The 27,430-nt window shown below is 46.3% G+C and overlaps 1 protein-coding gene across 12 annotated transcripts in view; it reads right to left on the minus strand.

Annotated features, from left to right (window-relative positions):
* Nucleotides 1-27,430, minus strand: part of DAB2IP (DAB2 interacting protein) — a 1,475,985-nt gene that overhangs the window by 362,556 nt on the left and 1,085,999 nt on the right. For all 12 annotated transcript variants that reach the window (XM_078641853.1, XM_078641861.1, XM_078641852.1 and 9 more), the window contains one exon: nucleotides 17,300-17,453. In XM_078641853.1, coding sequence (XP_078497979.1) covers nucleotides 17,300-17,453 — 154 coding nt within the window. The remainder of the gene's footprint in view (nucleotides 1-17,299; nucleotides 17,454-27,430) is intronic.

A 27,430-nucleotide genomic window follows, 5' to 3' on the forward strand; every position in this document is an offset into this window, starting at 1 on the left:
AAAACTACTATTAACTGCCGCCCATGCTAATCTTATAGCTTTGGGGGCCTTTAATAGTCTAAATTGTCGCATTTGTACCAGGGTGTGATGGTTAGTAGCTGGTTTTGTACTGTCATTTGTAGCACTATCAGGGGCAATGGGTGGTGTAGGCTTCAGTGGCCTCCTGATGAGGGCCCTGGCACTTAATTTTTGACAAATTAAGCACAGGGCATGGCTATTCCTTTAGGGGTGAGGCCAATACTGATTTGCCTACGGTTGGTCCTCTCCAGTGAGGACATGAAGAGCAACACACATTTAAGCCAAAATGCTGCCATGTGTAATTAAGAACCATCCGCCATAATTCGAACATCTCTTGCCTCACTTTGTGGTTTTCTCACTGAGCCAACCTAATTGACTTGGGTGTGTTCCGATATGTATGCAGCAGATCTTGGTGGCAACACATTGAAAACTGAACCTCATGGTTGAAGCCCAATAAGCCGGCAATACTTCTGGGGGCTTGTTTCCTATTCAGAGAGAACTTTTACTAACTGGTAGGAGTGAACTTTTGCATCTTTTTTCGGGTGGGGCCAAAACTAATTTACAAACGGTTGGCCCCCTCCTGTATTAAAAACAAAGACACACACACACACACACATCACAGGAGTTGAAGTCTACGCTGGTGGTAACACTAAACAAAAATGTTCTCCATCTCTTTATGTTTTTCTCGCTTGGGTCCTGTCCACTTAGGGACCAGCCCTGGACTTTGGCTTCATGTTCACGTCACACAATTTCACTGGAGTCAAATGAACAGTGAAAAGATAATGATGCCATGTGACTCCCCAGACAACTTTCTAATATACAGATAACATCACAGATTGTAGAGGAATTTGCTGTTGACACAAAACCAAATAAAAGTAACCAGAGAATCCTCAGAGGGAAGAGATAAATGAATTCCTTTCAATATACTTTGTAAGATTATAGGGTTCACATGATCGACAGTAGAGGTGCAATGGCCCTGTACATTTAAGGGTGAACTAAGACTTTGTGTATCCATGGGAGAACGCACATAATTGACCAGTGAAGTCTAATTTAAAACCAACATAAGCATGAAGGGAAAGTACATAAAAAATGACTAATACAGGAAACCGACATTTTGCCCAAAACGACGGATAAAAACATCCTGGTTTGCAGTCTGCAGGTTCATATCGGGGTGACTTGTTGGGTCCCTAAACTCTCTGTGAGACGGGGCGGCGGGCATCTCACAGCACAAATTATTCAGTTATGCAACATGTGCTTGACCTCCTCTTCCAGGTGTACCAGGTACCTGCCAAGACTTCAATCAACCTCCTGAATGCTCAGGGAAAACGAGTAAGTTCTGCCAACATCATGTCCAAAAAGGTTGACCCAATTTTGCAAAATGTCTGCCTCGAACAGATGTGAACTGCGGCAGAGAGTCGCATATACTCCTACTGTGAACAGATGTTGGTGCATAAGTCCTCTAGGTTTATATGACCCGAACCTGTGTGCCTTTGAGGATAAGTGCCAGGGATTTGAGATGGGTCTGGGCAGGGCTGATGAGAGGACGCTGCCCCCACTGGGCCAGGAGACTTTTGCTGTTCCTCGACCCTGGAATTGGGGCCACTTGTGCAGTTTGTACAACCTGTTTGGTGCCCCCTGCTGGTGATGTAGAAGGAAGTTGCCTAAAATTGACTCTCCTGGAATCTGTGCTTCTACATCAGGATACTGGGGATGCGATTCGGCCTGCTGCACGAAGCCAGGGCATTAATATGGATCCAGTAAAACTTGAGATGCAGGAGAGAGGGCAGCTCTAAGGCAAAGGTGGGTAGTTAGGGCAACAGGCGGGCACCAGATTGCCACTCCAACTAGAGAATGTGGCTCAGTAGCTTAAAGGGGGCAACAAAATACAACTTTGCTTAGGGGGCAAGTGATCCTGAATAAGTCCTGCTGATGCCACATGCTACTACTTGTGATTAAGCACCAAGAGGCCAATGAAAGAATGTGCACTTAATGGCTGAAATAGGGTACCAAAGGATAACGCTGCACAGAGGGGAGCGAATATCTCTGATTTCCACTGATGAGACACACTAATGCAAGTGATTAAGCGCCAAGAAGTTGGCAAATGCTGCGCTATACAGATACACAATAACATAACACAGCACTAGATTCGGAAAGGCCAGTCCCTTGGCCGACATACTTGCAGCATGCATGGGAAGGCGCAGTCTGCCCGAGAGGCCGTGTGCAGCATTCAATATGATCAGAGCACAAGTCCTAAATAAAAGAAAAAGTGCGGGGACGCTAACCTCACGACAGGAAGTGATGTCACGATAGGTGGCTTGCACCATCAAACTCATTGCCTCCCCTTGCTCACCCTTTAGATGAGATTGCATCAGAGAAGCCAGCGCGTGAGCAGCGTTCTGAATGGTCTCCGATATCGCCCCAGAGAGGCCAAACAGTGAATTTGTGGCTCCATTTGCTCCAGTTATCAAACTCGGTAATTCTCGCTTCGGTGCCTACTCGAATCACAGGTTCACACTCTGCAACTCTGGGCAATAGCTTGCTTAATCTCCACTACGGACCCCGCGGCGGGATGCCTGGCTTTCACCTTGGGGATACCCAGTAGGGGCTATCTCACAGGGAAAAACCAGGACGGGTTCCCAATGCAAAGCGCTTTGAGACCTGGCGGTGATATTGCGCTATATAAAAACCTATCCATCCATCCATGCTGCATTTCCAGAGTCCACTGCCAAGCTTCCTTTGTTTAGAATAAGCAGCGAGAGGAGATTCCAGCTGCTCTGCTAGGCTCCTCCAGATGGGCGTGGCTTGTGAATCCCTAGCAGACCGTGCATCCCTCGGCCCCTGCCGCAGCGCCAGCCCTCCCCACAGACCTGAGCCCTCCCCGGCTGCCCCTCCATCTGCCGCCTTGAAAGGCTCAGCTGCTCCGGGGCTGGGGCCGCGTGCCTCGGTCCTTGCAGCCGCGCGGGGCGCCTCTTGGGCCGGGCTGCCAGGAAGCTTGGAAAGACATCAGATGCGGAGCGCCAGGCACCTGCTCGCTGGCCAGACGGGCAGACACAAAGAGTGAAAGGTCATCAACGGAAGAGCAGCTATCTTTGAAAGGCGTCGAGATGGAGCGACAGATCCTGGCAGCAACTTCGCCAGCAACAGCCCCGATGCAAAATACAGGGCTCATAACCACACAGCGCCTGTGAGGCTTAAAGCGGCCATGACTGGATACGCAGTGCTCAGGTTTTGGCTATAGTATAGTTTCCTTACCTGTCCCTTCAGGGCTGGCTTTAGTGCTGGTGGCGGCCGATGCAACAATGCTTGTTGGCAACCCCCATCCATGGTGGAGGTTGTCACCACGATTCCCTCACCACCACCCTTTAACAGTGCCCCTCAAGTCTCCACAACCACTCTCTTTCAGATGCATTTAATTCGTTATATAGCGCCACTCATACCAGTGTAGGGTGCAAGAGCACTTTGTAACATACACACATTACACAATCAATCATACATGTGTAAATCAGTGTGTAGGAAATGTTACATAAGCCAGAGGACTGCACGGTGTAGGAGTCACGTGTCGACAGGGCTCGAGTCGGGGGTCCACGCGGGTGGACGGCGTCCACCCACTAGTTTCACAGGGTGAACGCCGTCCACCGTGCCAAGAAGTTCGGCCTCACTAAAAAATATGCTGAATTTGCTCTGGTGTTATTTGCAAACACCGGGACACGTTCTTCAGTGCCTCCATGTTGTTGTCTGCTTTTGATCGCAACAAAGTGCAGGCTGGGATGGGGCTTGCTTTTGGGCCCATAACATAGGGCCAATTTGAGGGGTCATCAGGCCTCCTTTTGTTGGAGTCACCTGGCTGGCAGCAGTCAAGAGCCTCACACCCAGATGCAAATGAGGGGGCGGGGAAACAAAGGTTAGCACTTCACACATACTTAGGAAAGGCAGCTTTTCACTTTGTTCAGTCCCTGTTTACAAGATATGCATGCTCTGTAAGAATGTCAGATGCATTGGTCTTTCCCTGTATTTACTCAAAATAAATGTAATTTATATAGTGCTTACTACCCCTGAGGAGGCGTTGAAATAACTTAAGTACCACTATTTTTTCTTGTAAAGCACTATGGGTAGAGGAAGTTTGCGCCGACAAAAGGCAACATTGTTTTATGCATAGCTTACAAAAGTGTGAATCTTCTGCCTCAATCAAAAGGGTTTGCCTTGCCTATATACTCGAGATGTGTTCCATTGTACTCATGATAGAACTGCTAAAGATATATATGAGGGCTCAAGATCTGATGTCACTTCTTATGAGGCCACTTCCTGTGTTGTCTCACGCTGCGATGTCACACACCTTGATGTCACGGGCCACGGTGTCACACTCCGTGATGTCACGCGCCGTAATGTCACGCACTGTGCGGTCACTTGCATTCTGATTAACTAGGTTAGTCCCCCCACTTCTTTTGTTAGGACTTGTGCCCTGCGTGTCATCCATACTGGTAGGCAGTATAGTTTAAGATTATTGGCTAGAGACGCACAAATTCAGAAATGAAAATGGAACACCATACTTGGGTGTTCTCTTTAATAATAAGAATCGAGTTCTACCCAAATGAACCCTTTTTGCAACATTAATCTATGCTCTGATCTATACCATGCAGTTTGCAGGCAGCTCTTGATTACAGTTAATAATGTATTGTTCTATATTAGGATTTTAATTTATAAACTGCAAGTAAAACAAGGACCTCTCTTTCAAAAGCAGTAGCCCACTGACTTACTTTTATTATATGCACTTTGTGACCTGCATGGTACACGTTCTTTGCTACAGGCATATTAACCCAGTGTGCTACCTTATGATGAGTCAAGACTTCCGCTAGACAAAACCTCAATATCTCTCCAGGAAGAACATTAATCACAGACTTATATTGACATTTTTATGGTTGCCTGAAAATTGCTGGAGGCAAGGAACACAGAAGCAGGTGCCTTTAAAACTAAAATAAACTTGCAAACTCGGCGCCCCCTGAAGTTAGCACGCGGTGCAGTGGCACCAGTCACATCGCCCTAGAGCCAGCCCTGTGTCCCTTTCAGGCCCGGATGGCCGTTGCGGGCACCGGGCAATCCCCCGGTGGGCCGCTAGGGTGGGGGCCGGTTTTGGGCCCCGGGGGCCGTTTTTGTTACAGGGCCGTTTTTGCAGCATAGCTGCAAAATCGGCCCTGTAACAAAATCAGCAGAAAACCGACCCCGGCAAAGAGCTCGGTCGCACCCCGAGGGTGCCGGCCGAGCACTTTGCCAGGGCCGGTTTTGGTTCTCAGTCCGGCCCTTGTCCCTTTGCCGGGCTTCTGGCAAAATACAGTTTACAACAAACTGTGTGTGCAAGTCCCACCAGGGCTTAATTTGGGCCCCACAGATTTGTTCAGAAGGCCATGGTCGGTTTCCTCAAAGGTCGAGGGGTGTGTTGAATACCAAGGCTGTGAAGAATTGCAACCACCTCGCCTCTTTCATCCACCATCAAGCCCTTCCTGCTCTCTTATCTAACTGTTCATTTTCATACATGCTTCCTCTCTTTACCACGGTTTTTCTTCTTTTTTTCCTTTGCCGCCTTCATACCTCCTTTTGTATTTTTCTCTCCCTTAATCTAGGACAAATTCTGATGAGGCAAATCCCCAAAAATGAGTTAGGGTGAGGCCCACCTGCAGCCACCAGCTCAAATTAAGCACGGAGTCCTGCAGTAACATAACATGTGTATTTGTAAAGTGCACGTTCACCCCTTACAGGGTATCTTGGCGCTGAATAACAGATGTTTACTGTTACCCAACTCAATGGTACACATTTTATCGACCTTAGATGGATGAAAGGTTGAGTGTACCTGTCGGGATTTGAACCTGTGACCATGAGGTCGAACACAGGTCCCTACAGTGGATGCATTAGTGCACTGAGCCACCAGACCCGGCCAGTACCACAGATGCGCTTCAATGTCACAGACCGGTCAGAGCAGAAGAAAACATTTCAGATGCATTTACTACCCCAGCAATGTGTTTGCAAATTAAGTAGGTGTTTTATACAATGCAGACCAAGCTCGACAGAGCGGTAGGGCCCTGTACAGAGATTGTTAGTGTGGCAGCGGGGCAGTGTCAACCACAGACAATAGTGAGGTTTGTTGAAAGAAGCTTTCTGAACCCCAAGAGTGACAGTGGAGAAAGAGGCACTTTTGGTGAATAGGCAGAACACTACTCCAGGCTGTGCTTGGCTGGAAGCGTGTAGGCTTGCGGTGAGGCCTATGACGAAGGACTCTGGTGTCACGTGTAATGATTGGGATTGTGCTCTGTTGATTGGAACTGTACTCACCAGCACTCTGTACCATGGATTTTACATTATACCTATATGTCGTTTGTGGCACAGCTAAATAAAGTGATTTGCCCAGGATCACACACACACACACAGCCAACACTTATTTTAGAGCTGGTGGTTGCCAATGGGAGTCACTGTCACTCGTTTTCAGAGACTGGCACTTATTTTTTCTCATTAGACATTTCCCGGGAGTAAGAGAGGGGAAAATGCACAAATGGGAAAGAAAGAGAAAAACTGAAAACCCGTAAAAAAAGGGAGAAAGCAGGAACCGGATAGGAATGAGGTGTGGCATTCGGTGCCAAGTGTCAACCTGCGGAACAAATCAAACATTCAACAGTCAAGAGATCTGGGTTAAATCCATCGTTCTTTTGCTCACCACGCCACCCAGTTTAGACCCAGCCATATGCCAATCAGTCGTGACCCTGTGCCTCATGGGCTCAGTCCAGCCTGAACTGCCAAGCCAGGTCCTCCCTGGACCAGAAACAAGCATCCTGAGACCGGTTTTTAAATTGGATTTTATCATCGTATACAACAAGCATAAACACAACGCCAACAGGTGCTGTATGGAGCATTACAAATCACATGTGCCCTACGGTGCCATAAACGCAAGCACAAGCATATTCAATCCAGATAACCACATCCTAGAGTGCTAGGATAACCCAACCCACTAGGACACAGCTGGAATCGACTTTAGGTAGGCTGTAAATGGGCCCCGGGTGTCGTTTAGCCCCGAGGGCCGCGTCAGTTCTTCGGCAAACAGTTCCAGCTGGTCCCTGCAGTATGCCATGTCATTGAGCCACTGATTGGTTTTTGGTACTGCCTTTTTGCCGCAGTGTGTGGTCACTCTCCTTTTCGGTAATAGTAATGCCACTGCCACCAGTTTACGATTGGCCGATTATAGAGGTTTAACTAGGCCAAGCAAGCACATCTGGGAGGTGCACTCCACCAGCTCCATCACCAGATCTGTGAGAGCCTTCGCAACCTACTTCCTGAATTGCCGGATAGGAGCGCACAACCAAGCCAGGTGCATGCGTCCACCCCCAATATCCCACCATCACACATAGCTCGTGTCCAGTCTGAGCCCGTATTTAACCCTTTCCATGCGTCGGATGGCCCCCGGCCATCTGACGTCACCGTGTGCGGAGGACGGCCGGGGGCCGTCCGAACCCCGCCCACTCATTATTTCGCTCACACCGCAGTGGAATTCGTGCCGCGGTCAACGGGTTAAACATTTTTGACAGCAGTATAATACATTTGCTGCAAATATTTAAAATGTATAATGCGCACGTTATAATTGGGGGTGAGCCTACCTGTTAGTGCACAACAAAACCCCCAGCCTGCCAGGCTTAACAGTGTATCAGCCATGTTGTTCCACTTGTCGGATGCCGTGCTCAGGGCTGCTGGCCTGTCTCTCTGTGATGCATTGTACAAGTTAGTAATAAGGTTTCTACGTGTGGTGCTAGTGAGCAAAGTTTGGAGCACCCCAAGGGCAAGAGGCTCGGCAGGTGATTGGGGATACAGCTCCTTCAGGGCAGCTCGAAGGCAGTAGTATGTGAAGGTCAGGAGTGGGGCCTGAAAGGCAGACACGGTTTTGACCTAGGTGTTTTTCTGACACCTAATTCTCGAAGCCTGAGATGATGTAGGGTGTAAATTCTGAGAGATAGCCAGGATGCTTAAATGCTATAAGTGCACAGAATTTTAATGTAGAACATTTACTGTAACCAGAAAAGTACCATATGTTTAAAAATACAGAACACGCATCTTTGGGAAAAGTGATGAGAATGCTTCTAACATCTCAAAAACAAGTCTCTGTGCTTATTCGAAGAATTGCACTTTAATAATGTCCTCAAAATAGTTAATTCCAAAGTTATGAAAATCTGCTTTTGATAGCTTTCCTTTATAAGAAAACGTAGTTATATTCATTCAAGAGACTCTATAAAAACACTCTTGGAAAAAAAAAAAAAAAAAAAAAAAAAAAAGAATATTCTACAACTATCTTTCGGTGGTGGCTGGGCTTCGTTGCTCCCGCTCCCATCATCAGTGTGTTGTCTGTGGATATTCAAGTATTCCTGCTTGAAACTAGCGCGGAGCATCTTCCAGAGCAGCAGAGAAGATAGAGATTGGGGCGCAGGTGTCGATACTGGGTGGCCCTGCAGAGGTCAGCTCACACCGGACTGTTGAGAATATTGACGAATGGAAAGGGAATGCACATCATTGGCCCATGAGGGCCTCATCAAAGCTTGATCTTCAGGGATCTCACAGAAGAGAATTTACATACAATCAATCTAAATGAAATGCATTTACATAATCAGTAACTAGCCATAAAATCCGACATTGAACCGGCCCCGTGGACCGACGTAGGCCACCCCCGCTTTATGGGTAATTAGAGCCCAGAGAACCCTCTAATCGCCATGTTCTAAAGCTCTAATGCGATCCGAAGAACTGAATCATGGATTTTTCGGTGATCATGTGAACATCTTGAGTCAATCAGATATTTAAGACCATAAATAATCTTGCATTGCATAGAAGGCTAAAATCTGTATTTTTGCAGAAGAAACGCGCCACAGGCTTGTATGATGTGTACTTTGTTTACATGAAGGAAATTGATCTATCCTTCAAATCTCATTACCAATGTCTTCATCCTAATTTCAACGTTTTTCATTGGGCGGTTCCTAAACTTAGATGATCTTTCTTCTACAAGTAGGCAAACGCCTCTTTCTCCAGTGATGCTCATGCCGGCCATATGGGACATGGGATAATGCTACAGGACTACATACATCAGACAACATCCAATCAGATGTGCTCAATGCAGTCATCGGTTCTACTCATACCACAGCTGTAAAGCGCATGCTAGGAAGAAAGGAGCTCCTTTAATGCAGACTATTATGGGATAGTTTTGTCTGACTCCAGGTAGGGAGATGAAACACTTGGTTAAGGAGAAAATGGTGCCTCACTTCCTGGTTTGTGTGAAGATAAGCATCCATGTTTCTCCCAGAATGCCGAGGGGCGTGGATGGTAGCTGTACAGCCTCTTGAGTATGCATTTCGCTGGTGCTGAAACCAGCAGTAATTCTCAAGCGAACATCTGGAGCCCGGGTCCCCAGACTCCCATTGTTTTGAAGGCCCTGATAAACAGAGCATGGGAAGAGATCTCAGGGGCCCTCTCTGTTTCTTTTCTTCTTGACAGTCTAAAAATGGCTGGCAGCCTCATTCTGTGTGTGCCCTGCTGTGGATTTCACTAGAAAGTCGTATCTTTCTGGAGCCTGGGGAGAAAAGAGCCAGGTGTCCTCTACAGGGATGCAATGCTTACTTGTACACAATGAAGTTAATGTATTCATAGAGTGAACGTCACACCCTTGAAGAGGCTGGAGTACTTTCTACAACACTTTTGGGGATGCACAGGTGTTGCCAAAGTTGAGCGTTGGACACAACCCGGCCTGGAGTTTTGTGGGATGAGCAGCCCGGATCATCTGTGGACCATTCCTATGTGGTTGCATCTGTCATGTGACCTGGGGACTTGGACATCCCTCCCCAGAGGTCAGGGCAGGCACTTCCAAGCTCCATTCAAAAAGACCTGAAATGCCTCCTGAGTGGACAACGTCTCTCATCTGTGTCATCCTAAAGCCTGACCCTCCCGCTTGGTAAAGTGGGGTTTCACTGTCTGTATTTGAGTTCTACAGCTGCTGCCCCACTTTCTCTTATACACTGTTCTATGCCTTAACTTAGAGATGCACCATCCATCTGCAAGCTGTAGGTATCAGAATTGCGGTCCATACCCACCCATCCTTCCTACAGTATTTGACATGTACTACTTATTGACATCTGTAAAGCTCACTGATGCCCCCGGTGCTCTTTGATCATAAGAAATTTGCAAATATAAAGAGAAACTGCAACCTTAGCTGCTGCATAGTAACTGACTGCTGGTATATGACAGGTGCCCACAAAGCTCTGAAGGGTTTTTGACTGGAATCCCACCTTGAATGATATCTGCGCTGATTTGGGCTGCCCTGAAGGCAGGATCTCTGGGTAAAATTCCTTGACAGCATTTTGAGCCAGCAATCTCCATTTTTAACAACATAAAGTTGCTACAACTTGTAATTATTAGGCCTCACCAATCAACACAGCCATTGGCTGACCCCATTGGGCCTGAACCAATAAGATTGAGCCACCAACACTAAGGTTAACGCAGCAGGAGTCATCTGTTCTTGCTGACATCACTCACTCTCTCTTGTCACACACTCTCTGAGCACAGTGTTCAAAGAACAGTGCATCTCCGTGTGATAGGATTCAATACACACAATCATCCTGCTTCCGTGTAAACAATCCTGAGTTGGTGCGCGCCTTGAGCAACCCCACCATCCTCCTCCAGCTAGGTTTGCGGTATATATATATATATATATATATATATATATATATATATATATATATATATATATATATATATATATATATATATATATATATATATATATATATAGAACTGAACAATGACGCTGTCTGGCCACCACGGTCTGCTACTGCTCTGATGCTCAAGGGGTTGGACGATCATGGGTCCATACGATCATGGGTCTATACGATCATGGGTCCATACGATCATGGGTCCATACGATCATGGGTCCATACAGTCATAGGTCCATACGGTCATGGGTCCATACGGTCATGGGTCCATACGGTCATAGGTCCATACGATCATGGGTCCATACGGTCAGGGGTCCATACGATCATGTGTCCATACGGTCAGGGGTCCATACGATAATGGGTCTACGCCTGCTCTGAACGTGACCCTGATGGCCAACTCTATGTAACCCTCTTACCTTGAAGGACATCTGCATGTAAACAAAAGTGGAAGCAGACAGTATCTATGGGGACGCACATGCTTTCTTAATTTTACAAAAGCAGCTCCCATACTTTTTGTTAAAAAAACAACCATACCTGAACGATTATTGTGGCTGAATGAAACCGGCATTCTCACCATGGTGCCCGCTACCTGAAAACATTTAAATGTGTACAATTGGCTAATTACCAGATGTAAGGGCTGCTGGGAAGCCAGATTAGGCTTTAATTGATGGAGTCAACTGAGGCTTCAAGCGAATAATGAGTTATTTATTCTCTTTGATACATCATGTCAATGTGTTCTAGAAAGTGTACTTTTAATAGACAAATTTTTGCACTAGGTATAGTTTACCTATTACTAAAATAGATTTGTTTAAAGCACTTGTTTTATCTTAAAACACCAAATCCGTTGTAGCAGTCAAAACTTAAAATGGTTCAACGCTCAACTTAAAATTGTCTAAACATGCTGTTGTTTTAATTGGGTGTGAACACTAGACAAAGATTAAATACATATGATAGGTGTTCACAACCCATTTTAATGGGGAAGTCAGGTGACACTTTGTTACATATTACGGGGTGTAATGGTAGTTAGCACCATTAGACAGTATTCACACTTATTCACATTTAGTTGAGTTAGGTCACTTATTCTTTTGGTCGTGATAGTGTTGATGATGATAAAGTGAGCACACTGGTGAGTACCTACCAGCAGCTCGATGGTGGTTGCTTACGCAAGGCACTTTCTGACGCACCTCACATTTTTTCCATATTTATTTTTTTTTAATTTTTTTTGTTCTCATTCGCCACCAATCTCACTTCACTATGCACCCATGATCAAGGCACTTTCTGCCTCAACTCACATTTTTTCCATATCGTTTCACACTGTTTATGACTAATGTGCCAGTATTATCTGTAATGTATTTAGGAATACTGGGGCATGGCTGTGGTAGAGTGTTTTAAATATTTTTTAAAATAATCATACACATATGGGGGTATGACTGAAATAGTATAATCATATCCTACTTAGGAGGTATAATTGATACCAAGTGACTTAAGAATATATTGGGTTTCCATGTATGCATCAAAATCAGGCCTGTGTGTTGAGTTTCCACTTTCAGTTACCTTAATATAAAATAATACAGAAAGCTTAAACGAAAAAATAAATGCAAGTTAAGCTAATCCTGTGGAAATACCACATTTTACAGGATGAGGTACCCATATATGTTTTTTTATCCCCTTCTTGGACACCAAGTAAATAATGACAGCCTGGAAACATGCCAAGGTGTGCTTCCAAGCCATCTACATTTACAAATGCTTGTTGAGCCATTTGCGCCCCCTGGGAACGCAGTCCTGGACTCCCAGGCGAGCGTGCCACACAGTTCCAAGACCTCTGCTCTGGAGACTTTTACCACCAGATGCGCCAAGAAGCCTATCTCCCCTCTGCACACACTCGAACTGCTATGGTGATAAATAAATTGTGACAGCCTCCAAACAACGTCTCAGGCCGAGACCGCCAGCGAGGGGGCGGGCGCTTAATTCCCAGCTTTAACAAGGGAGGAAAATCGATGGCTAATTACTTGTAAGCATTGATCGCCAGCCCGCTCATTGTGTTTCATCTTTGTAGACAAAACAGCATTTCTGAAAACTTCTTCCAGCCCCTTGTTTACTCGAGGAGGCGAGCAGAGCCCTGGCTGTTTATATCAGCAGTCCTGATCTCCTGCTCTCTCTCTCTCTCTCTCTCTCTCTCTCTCTCTCTCTCTCTCCTCCTCTGGCTGAAAGGCTCCGCTCGGATATTGTCTAAAGATGAAGAGGCCTTTTCTGCTTTCAAGAGCACAAGTGAATGACCTGATTTTTTCCCCCTCTTTGAGAGAGTGTTCAGCCTGAGAACAGAATAGAGGAAGCTGCAGGGCGTTTCATATGTTCCCTGAATTTTGGGGAGTTGGAATATTAATTTAAGGCCATTTGTAGAAAGGGGCGGCTCCTCCACTATGGCGAGGGAGTGTCGCCCCACTGCTGCTACCCAGCAGAGGCAACAGTGAAAAATAAAATGATGATAAAATAATCTTATTTTATTTTTACTGAGCCATCGGAGTCATGGGGCGGGGCCAGGCCTTCCTGCGTTTCAGGCAGGAGAAGTGATGGGCACTGCTAAGTGCGCATGTCGGTTTGGACGGCCGTCTTGGGACGGCCAAACTGAGATGCGCAGTATGCAATTCTCCAACCGGAGCTGTGTTGCACAGCCAGGTGGAGAACAGACACAGGCTCCCAGGCCCTGTCTGAGTGCCACACTAGGCCACTCAGACCAACCAAGAGGAGAGGAGTTGGCCTAACGGCTAGGGAGGCCCAACTTGAATCTGGGGAACTGGGTTTGAGTCTCGGCAATGACGCTGAACATCCTGTGATTCTGGGCAAATCACTTAATCTCCCCGTGCCTAACAAAAATGAATGTGTCCTCATGTAACACAACTGGTGCTATGTAAAGCGCTCTGATGCCCAATACTTCGAGTCAAGTTTGCGCTATATAAAACTCTGTAAAATAAAAAATAAAAAATTCTTAACACTTCTCTCAAGTAAGATAATAGTATTCCCAGCATTAGAGCAGCATCTGGACTGGCATTTGGAGCCTGCTCAGTGTGCACCAGCCAAGGATTGGACGAGGAGCAAGGCGGTGGACGCAGCATCAGGTAAGTGATATTTTATGTTTTTTATGTTTTCCTTTGTGTCTTTTATTTTTGTATTCCCCCCATGCTGCTGCCTCACCACATCGCATTGGGAGGAGGCCGCCAGTGTTTGTAGAGCATTAGTGTCCTTTTTAAGGTGCTGAGAGCTTTCTGCATCTGGGTGCCCTTATAGACTCTGGTATTTTCTTTGACTAGCGTCACAATGGACTGTTTGTAATAAATGTATTGTTAAGCGATGACTCGCATTGTCCAATGGCATGGTCTGGTGGCTTAGTGGACTAATGTGTCCACTGCAGGGGCCTATGTTTGAACTCATGGTCACAGGTTCAAATCCTGGTGCGTCCACTCAGCCTTTCATCCATCCGAGGTCGATAAAATGAGTACCATTGAGTTGGGTAGCAATAAACATCTGTTAACCAGGTTCAAGATACCCTTTTGGGTGAATGTGCGCTTTACAAAAACACATTATGTTATATGGCCAGTGAGCTTAGAATAGGTAAACGGTTAGATTAGGATAGGCCAACCTATTTCTAGTGATCAATTATTGTGGACGGTGGCTGGCTAGATTCTGTTACAGATGTGTGCACGTGGACAGAATTTCAATAGCGTGAACCTAGCCAAGAGGCAGCGAAGTTCTGTCCCTGGTCAAAGACAAGCATAACGTCAACGAGTGATAGGAAAAGAAGCGGGATTGTGGACGGCTCATGCATTGTGATGTGGTGTTCTTTAAAGACGCGAGTCTTGAACTCTTCCTAAATCGGAGCAGCATTGGGGTGGTCCTGATGAATCCACTATGTGCGCGCCACTATGTGCATGGGATGTATGTCGAACAACACTGCCATTTGTTTCCTTCTGCTGGCTGTACGGTTGTCCATTGCTTGGCTTTGGGTTTCTCTTATGCTGCCAGGTTGTCTTTGACACCTCCTGGAATCAAAAGCAGCCCTGGCAAAAAATTTCAAACCAGTGTACACTCATATTCTGTATCGCTCTTTTCCATTCTCGCTCTCTTGTTTTATCTGTCGTCCGCTCGCTCTTTCTTTCCCCTGCTGTCCTTCACTTTGGAGAGATGGAGATAGAATCTGTGGCCATGGACCTTCAAATACCACCCTCCAATGGATCCAGCCCCCTGGGGACATGTCTAATGGAATAAATGGCCAGCCTGGCCCTGATATTTGCTCTGTAAAAGTTCTTGATTCAATGCTTTGTGGCTGTGATCATCCCACATTTAAGCAAATTTCTTGTAGATGATTAATATATGCATTGTGATGGTTTATTGATGATTTGTTGAGGTTGCAAATGCATGGCTAACAGTAAGGCATCTAGTTCAGTTGGACAAAAGAGTTATTAGTGTGGCACGAGCTATGAATTCCATTTGCTGCGTATGAGCCATTGAGGTCGCAAATGCTATGTGGCGTGGAGGACAACAGCATACAGGGACACATGGCAAAAGGCAGGCATGCGGCCACATGCCTCACATACGCTTAGTCATCTAACAAGTAGGAAAGTACAGTTTGTGAAAGAACAGCTGTGGAGATCTGTGCTATCCAGCTGGTCAAAAGTCACCCTCCAGGCATGACAAATACATCCTTTCATGTTTTCAGGGAGAATGACAAGAGAACCATTTATTGGGTAATACTGACCTTTGCAACCAGCACTTTGTGTGTACAGTAAAGAGTATAAGTGGAATAAAGACACAGGGGAAGTGGCTGGAAGCCCGGGTTGATGCCCTGCCGTTTGATGCACGCAGGCCAGTGCACATAACACTCGCGTTTCTTAGTCTAAGCGTTGCACAAATCAATCTTTCCTTTGATCCTGCTCCATGTCACATGCAGGTTTTGAAAATAATCCTGCTACGTACTCCATATCACTGCAGACAGCCGCATCGAGAGGTATGCTAACGCTAATGACACCCAACTCTATCTGAATATCTTCTCAACAAATTACATTTAGAGGCTCAAAGGTAGTCTTGAAAGCATCCAAACCTGGAGGTCAACAAACTTCCAGATTCTGAATCCCACAGAGATTGAATTCCTCCTCTTTTCCAACCCCACCAAACCCTCTCGGATCCCTATTGGGCTTGACATCGCAACTGACAGAACAGGCCAAATCCATCAAATTGATTCTCGACTCGAACCACATTTCTATGGAGATCAATGCATATTGGTTGCAACTCTGCTAAAAAAAGTGAAGCCCTAATTCTCTCCCACCTGGATGAAGGTAACGCCCTACTCAATGGCATCCTAGACTCTAGCTTTGATCCTCTTAACCACTTGCACACTGTGCACATTCCCCTGCGGTGCGGGCGAATTAACGAGTGGGCAGGGTTCGGATGGACCCCGGCCATCCTCTGTACATGCCCACCGTGACAAGGGGTTAAAAGCCTCCTTCTACAAGCAGTACGGCTCATCGTGGGGCCAAAGAAATCCAACACTTGTGCTAATAGATCTAATAGATCTAGACTGGCTCCCATTGCAAGCCTCGATCTTCTTCAAAATCAACTGCATCTACACCAAGACCCCTGTGTACCCAGCTAACAAAGTATCAATATCTCAGGGTCAACACTAGATGACGATCTCTGACATCATCAGATTAGAGACTAAACAATGCAGGAAAGAGAAAACATGCCTTACCGGCCTATGGACCCAGGATTTGAAACTACACCCTCTCCAACATCAGAACAGCACACTGGAAGAATAAGCTAAAATGTCATTACTTCAGGGAACACTACCCTAGATAGGTTGCTTCTCATCCCTTCTCCTTCTTTTCTCCCCAAGTATCTCCAGTGGGTCTTGCTTCCTGAGGAGCGCTCCATTGCTAGCCCGCTAGGTTACACACAAACAACATATATATTGTTTTACAAGGGTCCTGCTGTATCTCTCATGTTGGTTTTATTAAGAATCCTGCTAAACATTATGAAGGTTTTACGACAAAATATACTGAATCTAATTACAAGGCAACTTCAGAGGAAACATGAGCGACAAGTGCATAAAAAGCTAAGAACAAGCTCAGCACATAAGCAGAATAAACAATACTACAAAAAGACAAACAACTAATGCAAACAGGCAGTGGAAGTAATTAATGTAAACAAGCGAATCTGATGCCTTAAGAATAAAACTGCTGAGTAGGTGCAGCAAGGAGAGAAAATTGGAAATGACAGGAGAGAGTGGTAACTAGCGGAGCCACCTTGTGCTCGGTGGCTGTAACATGGCCAGGGAGAGGCTGATCCTGTGCCCTACAGAGGGAAACAGTAAGACCAGCATCTAATGATAAAGTGGCCACAGTTTGTTATCGGTCACCTGGTGTCCTCTGCTACTGGTGCCCTAAGCTGCTGTCCAGCCCTGCCTTCCTCTAGATGCATTTATAATTTAGAATCCAGTGGGTTACGATGCTGATTTCCAATAATCAATGTAGGTTTGATGGATTGTGTAAATGATTGATCAGTCTTACCTCGAAGCAGAAATCCTGTCCCAGGATGCTACTGTGAACGGGTTTGATAACCACCTCTTCCTCCATGCTTAGATCGAGAGCTTCAGCGGCACTACTGGGACTGAGTAGCGACTCGTGAGACCGCGATTCTTTCAATCTCGGCATTAGTTGGGATCTGCAGGGAAAAGAGAGACAAAGCACTTCCGGGTCAATCAACTGCGCGTCTCATTGGTTATGGAATACATCATATAGTTTAAATAGAGTCCCACAGTGTGAACTCAATCAAACCAGTGCTAAGAGCATAGAACTCAAATGTCTGACATCAAGGGAGAATACACAGTATACAAAGATTACGAAGATTACACCGGGAGAGGATTACAACATGCACTTCCCATAATCTGGGAAAAAAAAGTGGAGAAGTGTGGCTCACTGGTAGTGGAGAAGTGTGGCTCACTGGTTAGAGCAGGCAGACCCTGGAGCAGAGGTCAGACCCGGGACCAGGGTTCAATTCCCGACGCGGCGGGGTCTTGAGCTCAAATGTCCACGGACTCGATAATTCTCGCTCCGGTGCCTGCTCTAATCATGGGTTCTCACTCTGCAACTCTGGGCATTAAGCTTGCTTAATCTCCACAACGGCCCCCCCGCGACGGGATGCCTGGCTTTCACCTTGGGGATGCCCTGTAGGGGCTATCTCACAGGGAAAAGCCAGGACGGGTTCCCAAGGCAAGCGCCGAGATGCCTCCGGGTGATTCGAGCGCTATATAAGAACATACAAAAAAAAAAAATAATAATAATCTGACAACAAAAAAATGAAATGACAATTTGATAGGAAAGCTCCTCTGTATCATATTCAATACAGACAGGGGGACATGGGAATCCTAAATACCACAAGCTGGATACATCAGCTACTATTCCCCACTTTTAGATTATAGAAATCTGTATTTTTATTTTTTAAAAAATCTAAACTTTGGTTGTGAAACCTAAACTTGTAGGGAATTTAGCTATTGAGATAGTTATATAAATGTATCCCCGACAAACCAATAGAAGCTCGTAGTATGTCACATCACACCATGTTTGATGTCGCTCATAATGTTGTGTGTATGTCTTTAAGATAGTTCAGTGAGTTAATTTTTGCTGCTACAGCTTTGGGAGACGGGGGCTGGACGGTGACTCTTTCCTTCTCCCAAAGCCAAAACAAAGCCCCACTGGGTTCTGTTAACAATAATATGATTTATCAAAAAAGCTTCAAAGCTGAAGACTAGTGACAGCTAATACCTAATAGATACGAAGTTATTACAATCATTATTATTCTATGGTGTGGGGAGTCAGACCCAGCTTGGATCTGCAGTGTGACCAATACATTTTTTTCACACATGCCCACTGAGAATCTTCATCTGGCATGGAGAAGATTTTGGCAATATCTTGGTGTAAAGTCCAACTGATAGTGGGTTTAGCTTTGGTAAGCCAACACAAAACTGGGTAGGAAAGCCTTCCACATGGATAGCAAGTGTTTGCTTTCTGTGGAAGTGGGCGAGTCGTTCAAAGCCCTGGTGTATTTGTACAATTCTTAAAGTAGGCCCGGAAATACACCAAATCTTAACTTTCTTAGGAGGGTGATGGGTAGAGAATAACAACAGTGATTCTGTCATCGCTGGTGTCAATGGCAATAGAAACTGTGATGTCCCATGTGCTCTTGTACGGTGGCATTAGAAATTCATTGTACGAGCACCAATTGAACCTTTTTATATGATTTTTGTGCCCAAAAAATCCTTTGTCCGGCTCCTGACATCTGCATCTCTAGACAGCTGGACAACATTTCACACTTATATACAAGATGCCCACCGCAGCACGCCACTCCGAATACTATCTTCTCTTGCTTTGTAACAATGTGGGGTCTCCTGCACTTGTCTCGAAGAAGTGCTCTAGAAAAGCGCTGTCAATCAATCAGTAAATAAATAAATAAATAAATAAATAAATAAATGAAGGGTTCTAGTAGCCTCATAGCCATGAATCCAAGTAACATATTTGGGACCGCGACAACAAGAGGAGCTAGAGAATGATTATGAGAGACTTGGAGATGAAGAGACCGAGGACCTATCTGAAGCAAACATTGTGAAAGATACTCAAAGGCGTTGGTCGAGGGAGCACCACCAATGAGTAAAAACACTGAGTTCACAACTAACGTATTAACACAGAAAACAGAGAGTGATTATCTGCAACTCGGTGGATGCTGAGGATTCAAAAAAACTTTGTCGATTGTGAATTTCAGAGGATTTGGTTATTAAGTTGTTTGCCCTATCGACAATTTTGGCTTTTAGCATCAGAGTTCAGGTTCATTCTGCACCTGGGCATCTACTCGGAAGAATTCCCTGAATCACAATGCCTACTGTCTGGTACTCACATCAACCTAGGACAACTTTAAAAAAACGTTTTGGCATAAAAACGTGCATCGATGCTTCTAAACTGAAAATCCTTAGTATCAAAATAAGCCTCCAGGAACTGTGAAGCACCAGTCTGGTAGAATTGAGTAAGAGAGGACAGGGGTATGAAGGCAGCTGATGGAAGAGAAAGTGGTGGGACAACGCGAGCGTCCATGCAAGAGATTTGGCATCACAAAGTTAGATCAAATAGAATCAACAAAAACTACTTAAGGCACTAGGATAGCTCCTCAACATATACTAAGAAAATATTTCTGTTGGTGTGCGTTGGACACTCATAAGCGAGAGAGTTCTCCGGTCCCAGCTTTCCAAGCCAGTGAGATAATTATGAATTTGGGATGATCCTACAGACACTGTAGGGCGAACTACAAGGCTAACTCCCCAGTGCCATCCAAGGTGTACCCAAGATAGGAAGTGGTTGGGTCTAGGATGGTCACCTGTTTTTGGATGCTTGTATGTCAAAATATTGACTTTTATATATCGGCCTTCAAAAATAGAGACTGCTGAATATCAACCAAAAATGGAACGGCAACATAAGTATTTATATGTATAGATGTACTATTATTAACTGCATATCTACACATCTTGACAATATATAGAGAACTATATATATAATTAATAATAGTAAATCTAGAGTCTTGTATATACTTATCCATTTAACGCTTTCTTTGCGCCCGTCGGCCAACGGCCGTCGCGAGCACTACCTCCGTAGTGCTGCGCACGTCCGTTGGCCGAAGCGGCCCGACCACTCAATGGAATGCCCGCACCGTGGCGGAATTGCAGCTGCGGTGGAGGGGTTAAAAGTATCTTAATGATGTACTGTCGACATTCTCGATTTACTATTCTTAACTCCACATCTATGTACCTTGACCTATAGATATCTATATGCTTTTTTTATCTACATGCATATAACTATATATAAATATATATGTATACATATATATAATATACTTAATGCATATACATATATAAATAACATTGCCAAGAGAATGAATCGTTTTTTTTAAAATAAACGAATACCGCAGTATCGAAGCAAAGCCGCCCACTGCACTTTCTGTCTTCTCGCTTCCGAAACATAAAGACATCCCTGCTCTGATCGCCCGCTCTGCAGGAAAATGATGAGGGCTGAAAAAATGAGATGCTGCCACGCGGTGTCTTTCACATCCTGCATTATACAAACCGCCCAACCATTTTGTGCCCACCATGACCTCTGAATCAGCAGCTGTCAGAGAGGGTGTGTGACCCTCCCACTGGTGACGTCTGTCCTTTCTTACATTCCTCGCATCTCCTATGTTTGAGCTGGATCAGTTGTTCAAAGCTCATTCATGACTCAAGGGCGTCCAGCGATGGCTGCCCGCTTACAACAACTCATCTCCCATTGGGCCACCAGGTTCCTGTCCTAGACTTTTCTTTCACACACCAGTGCAATCTGGTCCTTTAGTCAAGATTCATTTAACCCCTTCCACGCTGATGACGAGCTCAGCTCGTCATGAGCGTAACCTGCCGTATGCTGATGACGAGCTGAGCTCGTCACGTAACGCGGTAATTTTAAAAATGCCGCACACAGCGGGAAAAGCCGCCGCAGCGATGCGGTTAAGGCCCTAACGTAATAGAGTCAGGGAAGTGTTTTATTGAAGTATTGTTGCATCTTGAATGTAAATTTTTCTTTCCTAATATAGGTTCCCGGTCTTTCTCCAGAAGGTCATACAAACTACTAGTACAGAAATTCTCTACCTGTATTGTTCAAAAAGCGCTAAACGTCGTAAATGGATAAACTCCCAAGAAGCTGGCCTATAGACAAAGGCATGCAAAAGTCATGAATTCAAAACATATCAAAATGTATTAATAATCGGTTCACATAGTATTGTCATAAATAATCAATAGACAAACAGATAAATAACATCCCAACAACCCATTAATTCAACTATTCATACCAACAGACTCAAACACACATTCTCATCCGTCCTGAAGCTCAAGAATCCAGTCATACTAGCATCGGTAAGGGCAATGTTTGAAAAGGTGGACCACAATTGTCAGGAACAGTTACATGAATCCCATTTTTTTATGTACAGAGATCTTTTTTTTAATGATAAGATGTATCATCCGATTGATGTTCAAGATTGGACAATAAAGATGAACAGATGAAATATTAAATGTGTATGGTCCACAGAAGAATTTATATACAGTGCCGGCATTGTATATAAATTCTTCTGTGTGAACCGATTATTAATACATTTTGATATGTTTTGAATTCATGACTTTTGCATGCCTTTGTCTATAGGCCAGCTTCTTCTGAGTTTATCCATTTGCGACGTTTAGCACTTTTTGATCAAAACAGGTAAAGAATTTCTGTACTAGTAGTTTCTGTTTCTTTCCCCGAGTCTCTACCTTTATCCAATGTCAGGGGCCCCCTCTGTTTGAGTGGTTTACTCCAGAAGGTATTTTGGGTGATGCTGTGTGAGGTTGTTGGCGATTCTCCAGGCTGTGGTGTATAAAGCGTGGGGCACGTGGCAGGTACCAGAGTGTCCGCTTCATAGAGCATCTCTGTTTGGCAGGTTCTCCCGAGCACATGCCCTCCCTATCCCGGGTCACTTGTAAAGTGTTCTTTGATGTGTACATGGGTTGAGGAGTGTGGGAATGGGATTTTGAAAGGCAGGAGGCATTCAGTAGGTCAGTGTGAAAGGAGGTCCAAGGCCCCAGAATCTCTGCCTGTCTTCAAAATTAGACCAATCTCACAACGTAAGATGTTGGGCCTTTGAGGCAACTGCTGGTTGATGCAGCCCGATAGAGCCCCATTTCTTTTTTTTTTTTGCAGTTCTATATAGCGCAAACTCAACCCAAAGGTATTGGAGCGCGTTACATGAGCACCAGTTACATTACACAAGGACACATTCATTTTTGGTAGGCTCGGGGAGATTAAGTGATTTGCCCAGAATCACAGGATGTAGTGCCAACGCCGAGAATCAAACCTGGCTCCCCAGCTCCAAAGTTGGCAGTTCTGGCCATGTAGCCACATCCTCCTGTCAATGACTGGTCGTGACACACATTTCTAGGTGCCAGGGACACCAAGGGGTCTTTCCAGTACCAGGGCATAATTGGGGAACTGTCATGTAATGCCTTTAAACTACCATAAACAGTAGTATCTGAGGAACGTTAAGCGCCATGGAAGATTAGCCTCAGCGTAGGAGGCATTTTTCTACAGTAAAGCGGGAATGCCTTGTGTCCCTCTCAGTCAGGGAAAAGATTGACACAATCTCACACAAAGTCAAGGAAAGGCACAGAGTGGGTCAGTGCAATGCATACTCCCCACACTAGCAGACATGGAATGTATCCTGCAAGTCACTGGCTCTCTTGGAAAACAAATCTCTTCAGGTTGAGTTTATCTAGTCAGGCTGCAAGGTTCTTGTAGCAGCTGTAGGGTGGGTCACATCCTCGAGATAAACTCCAAGAGGTCTTTGGTCAACAGGGCCATGTTCCTTGTCTTTCTGGTTCTGTCACCTGTTTTCCATGCACTTGCAGCACAACTTTAGCTTTACCTGTGGAATGTTGCATTGACTTAACTGCTTTGAAAGTACTTTGACTTGTAACCATCCTTGGGGGGAACATTTGCACCTCTGTTCGAAGTACCTCTGTGCTGCTGCGGAAGAGCTTCTCATGAAGACCGGATAAATACATGCTACCGGCCCAAGGCGACCAACATGGATCTGAAACAGGCGGCATGCTGGCGTTGATGGTCAATCGAGTTGGGGTACGAAGTTTAAAACTCCTCACTCCAGCCAACCATATGTGAAGCATCTACAAAGGACAGGTGTTTAAAAGACTGGTATGGCCAGACACTAAGAGGCCAAGAAAAGTTACATCCCTAAGGAGATAGGGCGGGCCATAAGATTGTGGTACCTGAGATTTCCAGGGAGTCCTTGGCAGAGTACAAAAGGGAGAGGCCTTTCGATGTAGCCACTCACAAACTGGACACACTGAGCAGCGCTTTGTTTTTCTCCAGTCACGTGTGCTGCCAAACAGTTGAACCGCAATAGGTCCGCTGATTTTATGTTCATTGAGGCCTCTGGACTGTGTGTGTCTTGCAAATGAAAAACAAACAAGGATGGTCTCCGACGGGCAACCTCAAGGACCGCCCCTTCAACAGTGAAGCCGAATTGGTATTACCATTCGCAGGTCCATCATCTAGTGATGTATCAAAGTCCCCTGGTACCATTCATCCGGCACACCACCAGTCATCTGTTTTTGTGCCACTGTGTTTCAATTGAATTCGTTCTTATTATATTGTACCCATTTATCAATTTTGTGGAAAATTTTACTATCCCAACAATGTTTTTAACCCCTTAGCTGCGGCGGCTATTCCGCCGCAGTGCTAATGGGGAGAGGGGGCCGCGTGGCGCTCCCGTGCTCGTGACGGAACCGCTCCGTACTCGTGACGGAACCGCTCTGTCACGAGCCTCGGGAGGGCTGTGCTTGTGACGGAACGGTTCCGTCACGGCCCCGCCCGCCTAATAGAACACTCAGCAAAGGCGCGGAATTCGCGCCGCGCAGGCCGTGACGGAACCGTTCCGTCACCAGCACAGCCCACCCGAGGCTCGTGACAGAACGGTTCCGTCACGAGCACGCAAGGGGTTAAACTGTTTTGAGTATGCATAGAAGTCAAGTCAAGTCAAGTCAAGTCAAATCATTTGTATAGCGCGCTACATACCCAGAGGGTCTCAAGGCGCTTGAAGAGGGGTGGGGAGTTACTTGTCGAATATCCACGTTTTGAGTTGCTTTCTGAATGCCAGGTGGTTCTGAGTAAGGCGAAGGTGAGTGGGAAGTGAGTTCCAGGTTTTAGCTGCTAGGTAGGAGAAGGATCTACCTCCCATGGTGGTTTTGTTGATGCGAGGTACAGTGGCAAGGGCTTGGTTGGAGGATCGTAGCTGGCGGGAGGGGGTGTAGAAGGATAGTCGTGTGTTGAGGCATTCGGGTCCGATTTCGTAGAGTGCTTTGTGTGCGTGGGTTAGAAGCCGGAAAGTGATCCTCTTATTGACGGGGAGCCAGTGGAGGTTTTTCAGGTGATCAGAGATGTGTTCTTTACGCGGGATGTCTAATATGAGCCTGGCTGAGGCGTTCTGGATGCGTTGTAGTTTTTTCTGGAGTTTTGCGGTGGTGCCGGCGTAGAGGGTTTTCCGTAGTCCAGTCGGCTCGTGACCAGAGCGTGGGTGACTGTTTTTCTAGTTTCGGTAGGGATCCAGCTAAATGTTTTTTTGAGCATGCGAAGAATGTTGAAGCAAGATGAAGAAACGGCGTTGACTTGTCTGTTCATCGAGAGTGAGGAATCCATGATGACGCCCAGGTTCCGTGCGTGGTTCGTCGGGATGGGTGCTTTTCCAAGGGCCTCTGGCCACCAAGAGTCGTCCCAGGCGGAGGGGGAGGTACCTAAGATGAGGACTTCTGTTTTGTCTGAGTTCAGTTTCAGACGGCTGTGCTTCATCCATTTGGCTACTTCTTTCATTCCTTCGTGTAGGTTGGTTTTGGCCGTGTTAGGGTCTCTGGTGAGTGATAGGATCAGTTGGGTGTCGTCGGCGTGGGAGATGATGTTGAGGTTATGTTGGCGTGCGATGGCCGCGAGGGGGCTCATGTAAACGTTGAAGAGGGTGGGACTGAGTGAGGACCCTTGAGGTACGCCGCAGATGACTTCAGTAGCCTCTGACTTGAATGGTGGAAGGCGGACTCTCTGGGTTCTTCCGGAGAGGAACGAGGTGATCCATTCCAGTGCTTTTCCTTGGATTCCGATGTTTTTGAGGCGCTGTAGAAGGATGCTATGGCAGACTGTGTCGAAGGCTGCGGAGAGGTCGAGGAGGATGAGGGCGACTGTGTCTCCATTGTCCAATAGAGTTCGAATGTCGTCTGTTGCTGCGATGAGGGCGGTTTCGGTGCTGTGCTTGGCTCGGAAGCCGGACTGTGAGGAGTCGAGGGATTTGTTGGTTTCGAGGAATGCGTGAACTGGTTGTTGACAGCTTTCTCGATGACTTTGGCCGGGAATGGAAGGAGTGAGATAGGGCGATAGTTTTTGAGTTCGGTGGGGTCAGCTGTGGGTTTCTTCAGGAGGGCGCTGAGTTTGGCATGTTTCCAGCTTTCCGGGAAGGTTGCGGAGTTGAGGGAGCAGTTGATGACGTCTCGGAGGTGCGGTGCAATAATGGAGTCTGCTTTGTTAAAGATGTGGTGAGGGCAAGGGTCTGTGGGGGATCCTGAGTGGATAGAGTTCATCAGACGGATGGTGTCCTCAGTGGAGATTGGCTTCCAGTCATTGAGGATGTTCAGGGGGGGAGGGGGTCCTGCAGGGGATTGAGTGGGTTGGTCTCCGGGTTGGTTGTCGAAGCTGTTGTGGATGTCTGCAATTTTGTTGTGGAAGAATGAGGCTAGGGAGTCGCAGAGGGCTTGAGAGGGGGTGATGTCGTTGGAGTTGGCTGAAGGGTTGGTAAATTCCTTGACGATGTTGAATAATTCCTTGCTGTTGTGGGCGTTGTTATCTAGACGGTCCTTGAAGGCTGCTTTCTTGGCATTTCGGATTAGTTGGTGGTGTATGCGGGTGGCGTTTTTGAAGGCGTCCTTGGTGCTGGTGGTTGGGTCTTTTTTCCAGGCCTTCTCGAGGGAGCGACAGAGTTTCTTGGATTTCTTAAGGTTATCGTTGAACCAGGAGGCCTTCTTGCTGCCTAGTTTGATTTGTCGTTTTTTCAGTGGTGCTAGGATGTCGGCGCTGTTGGATAACCATTGGGTGAGGTTGGTGGCTGCTTGGTCTGGGTTTGAGGAGTGGGCGGGGGGCTTTTGAAGAAGCGATGAGGAGATCTGGTCGATGGTGATTTTTTTCCAGTTTCTTTGCAGAGTGGGTTGGGGGTGGTTGTTGGATGTGGGCTTGTTGTAGGTGAAGTGAACGCAGCTGTGGTCAGTCCAGAGGAGAGCTGTGGTGTGGCTGAAGGAGACATGTTTGCTGGAGGTGAAGATAGGGTCGAGTGTGTGACCTGCGATGTGGGTGGGGGTAGTGACAAGTTGTTTAAGTCCGAGGTTTGCGAGGTTGTCCAAAAGGGTGGTGGTGTTGCGGTCGTTCTTTTCAAGGTGAAAGTTGAGGTCTCCCAAAAGGATGTAGTCCTCGGAGGGGAGCGCGTGTGGAGTGATGAAGTCTGTGATGTCTTCACTAAATTGTGCGCGGGATCTTGGTGGCCTGTAAAGGAGGGTGCCTCTGAGTGTGGTCTTGGGGTCGATGTGGATCTGGAAGTGAAGGTGTTCAGAGTTGGCGAGATTGACGTCTGAGCTGGTTGAGATGCGGATGGATTTCTTATGGACGATAGCGATGCCTCCTCCTGTGTGGCCGGTACGGTCCTTGCGAATGATCTTATAGCCTTCCGGGATGGCAATGGTGATGTCTGGGGCCGAAGAGGCATTCATCCATGTTTCTGTTAGGAAGGCGACGTCCGGAGAGATGGTGTCGAGTAGATTCCAGAGGTCAATGGCGTGTCTGTGGACCGAGCGGGTGTTGAGCAGGATGCATTGTAGGTGGTTGGTGTCAGATCTCAGTTTGGTGTTAGTGGATGAGGAGTTGTTCTTGGTGACGTCGAACTTGCAGGAGTAGCAGGAAAAGGGGCCATGGGTGTGTCCAGGAGCAGCTTGGACGCAGTTGAGGGAGCGGCCGGGGTTGAGGGCTAGGAGGGTGGTGGCCTCGTAGGTAATGCGG

Source organism: Lissotriton helveticus, chromosome 5_1 (assembly GCF_964261635.1).
Source record: "Lissotriton helveticus chromosome 5_1, aLisHel1.1, whole genome shotgun sequence".
In the NCBI taxonomy this organism is placed as follows: domain Eukaryota; kingdom Metazoa; phylum Chordata; class Amphibia; order Caudata; family Salamandridae; genus Lissotriton; species Lissotriton helveticus.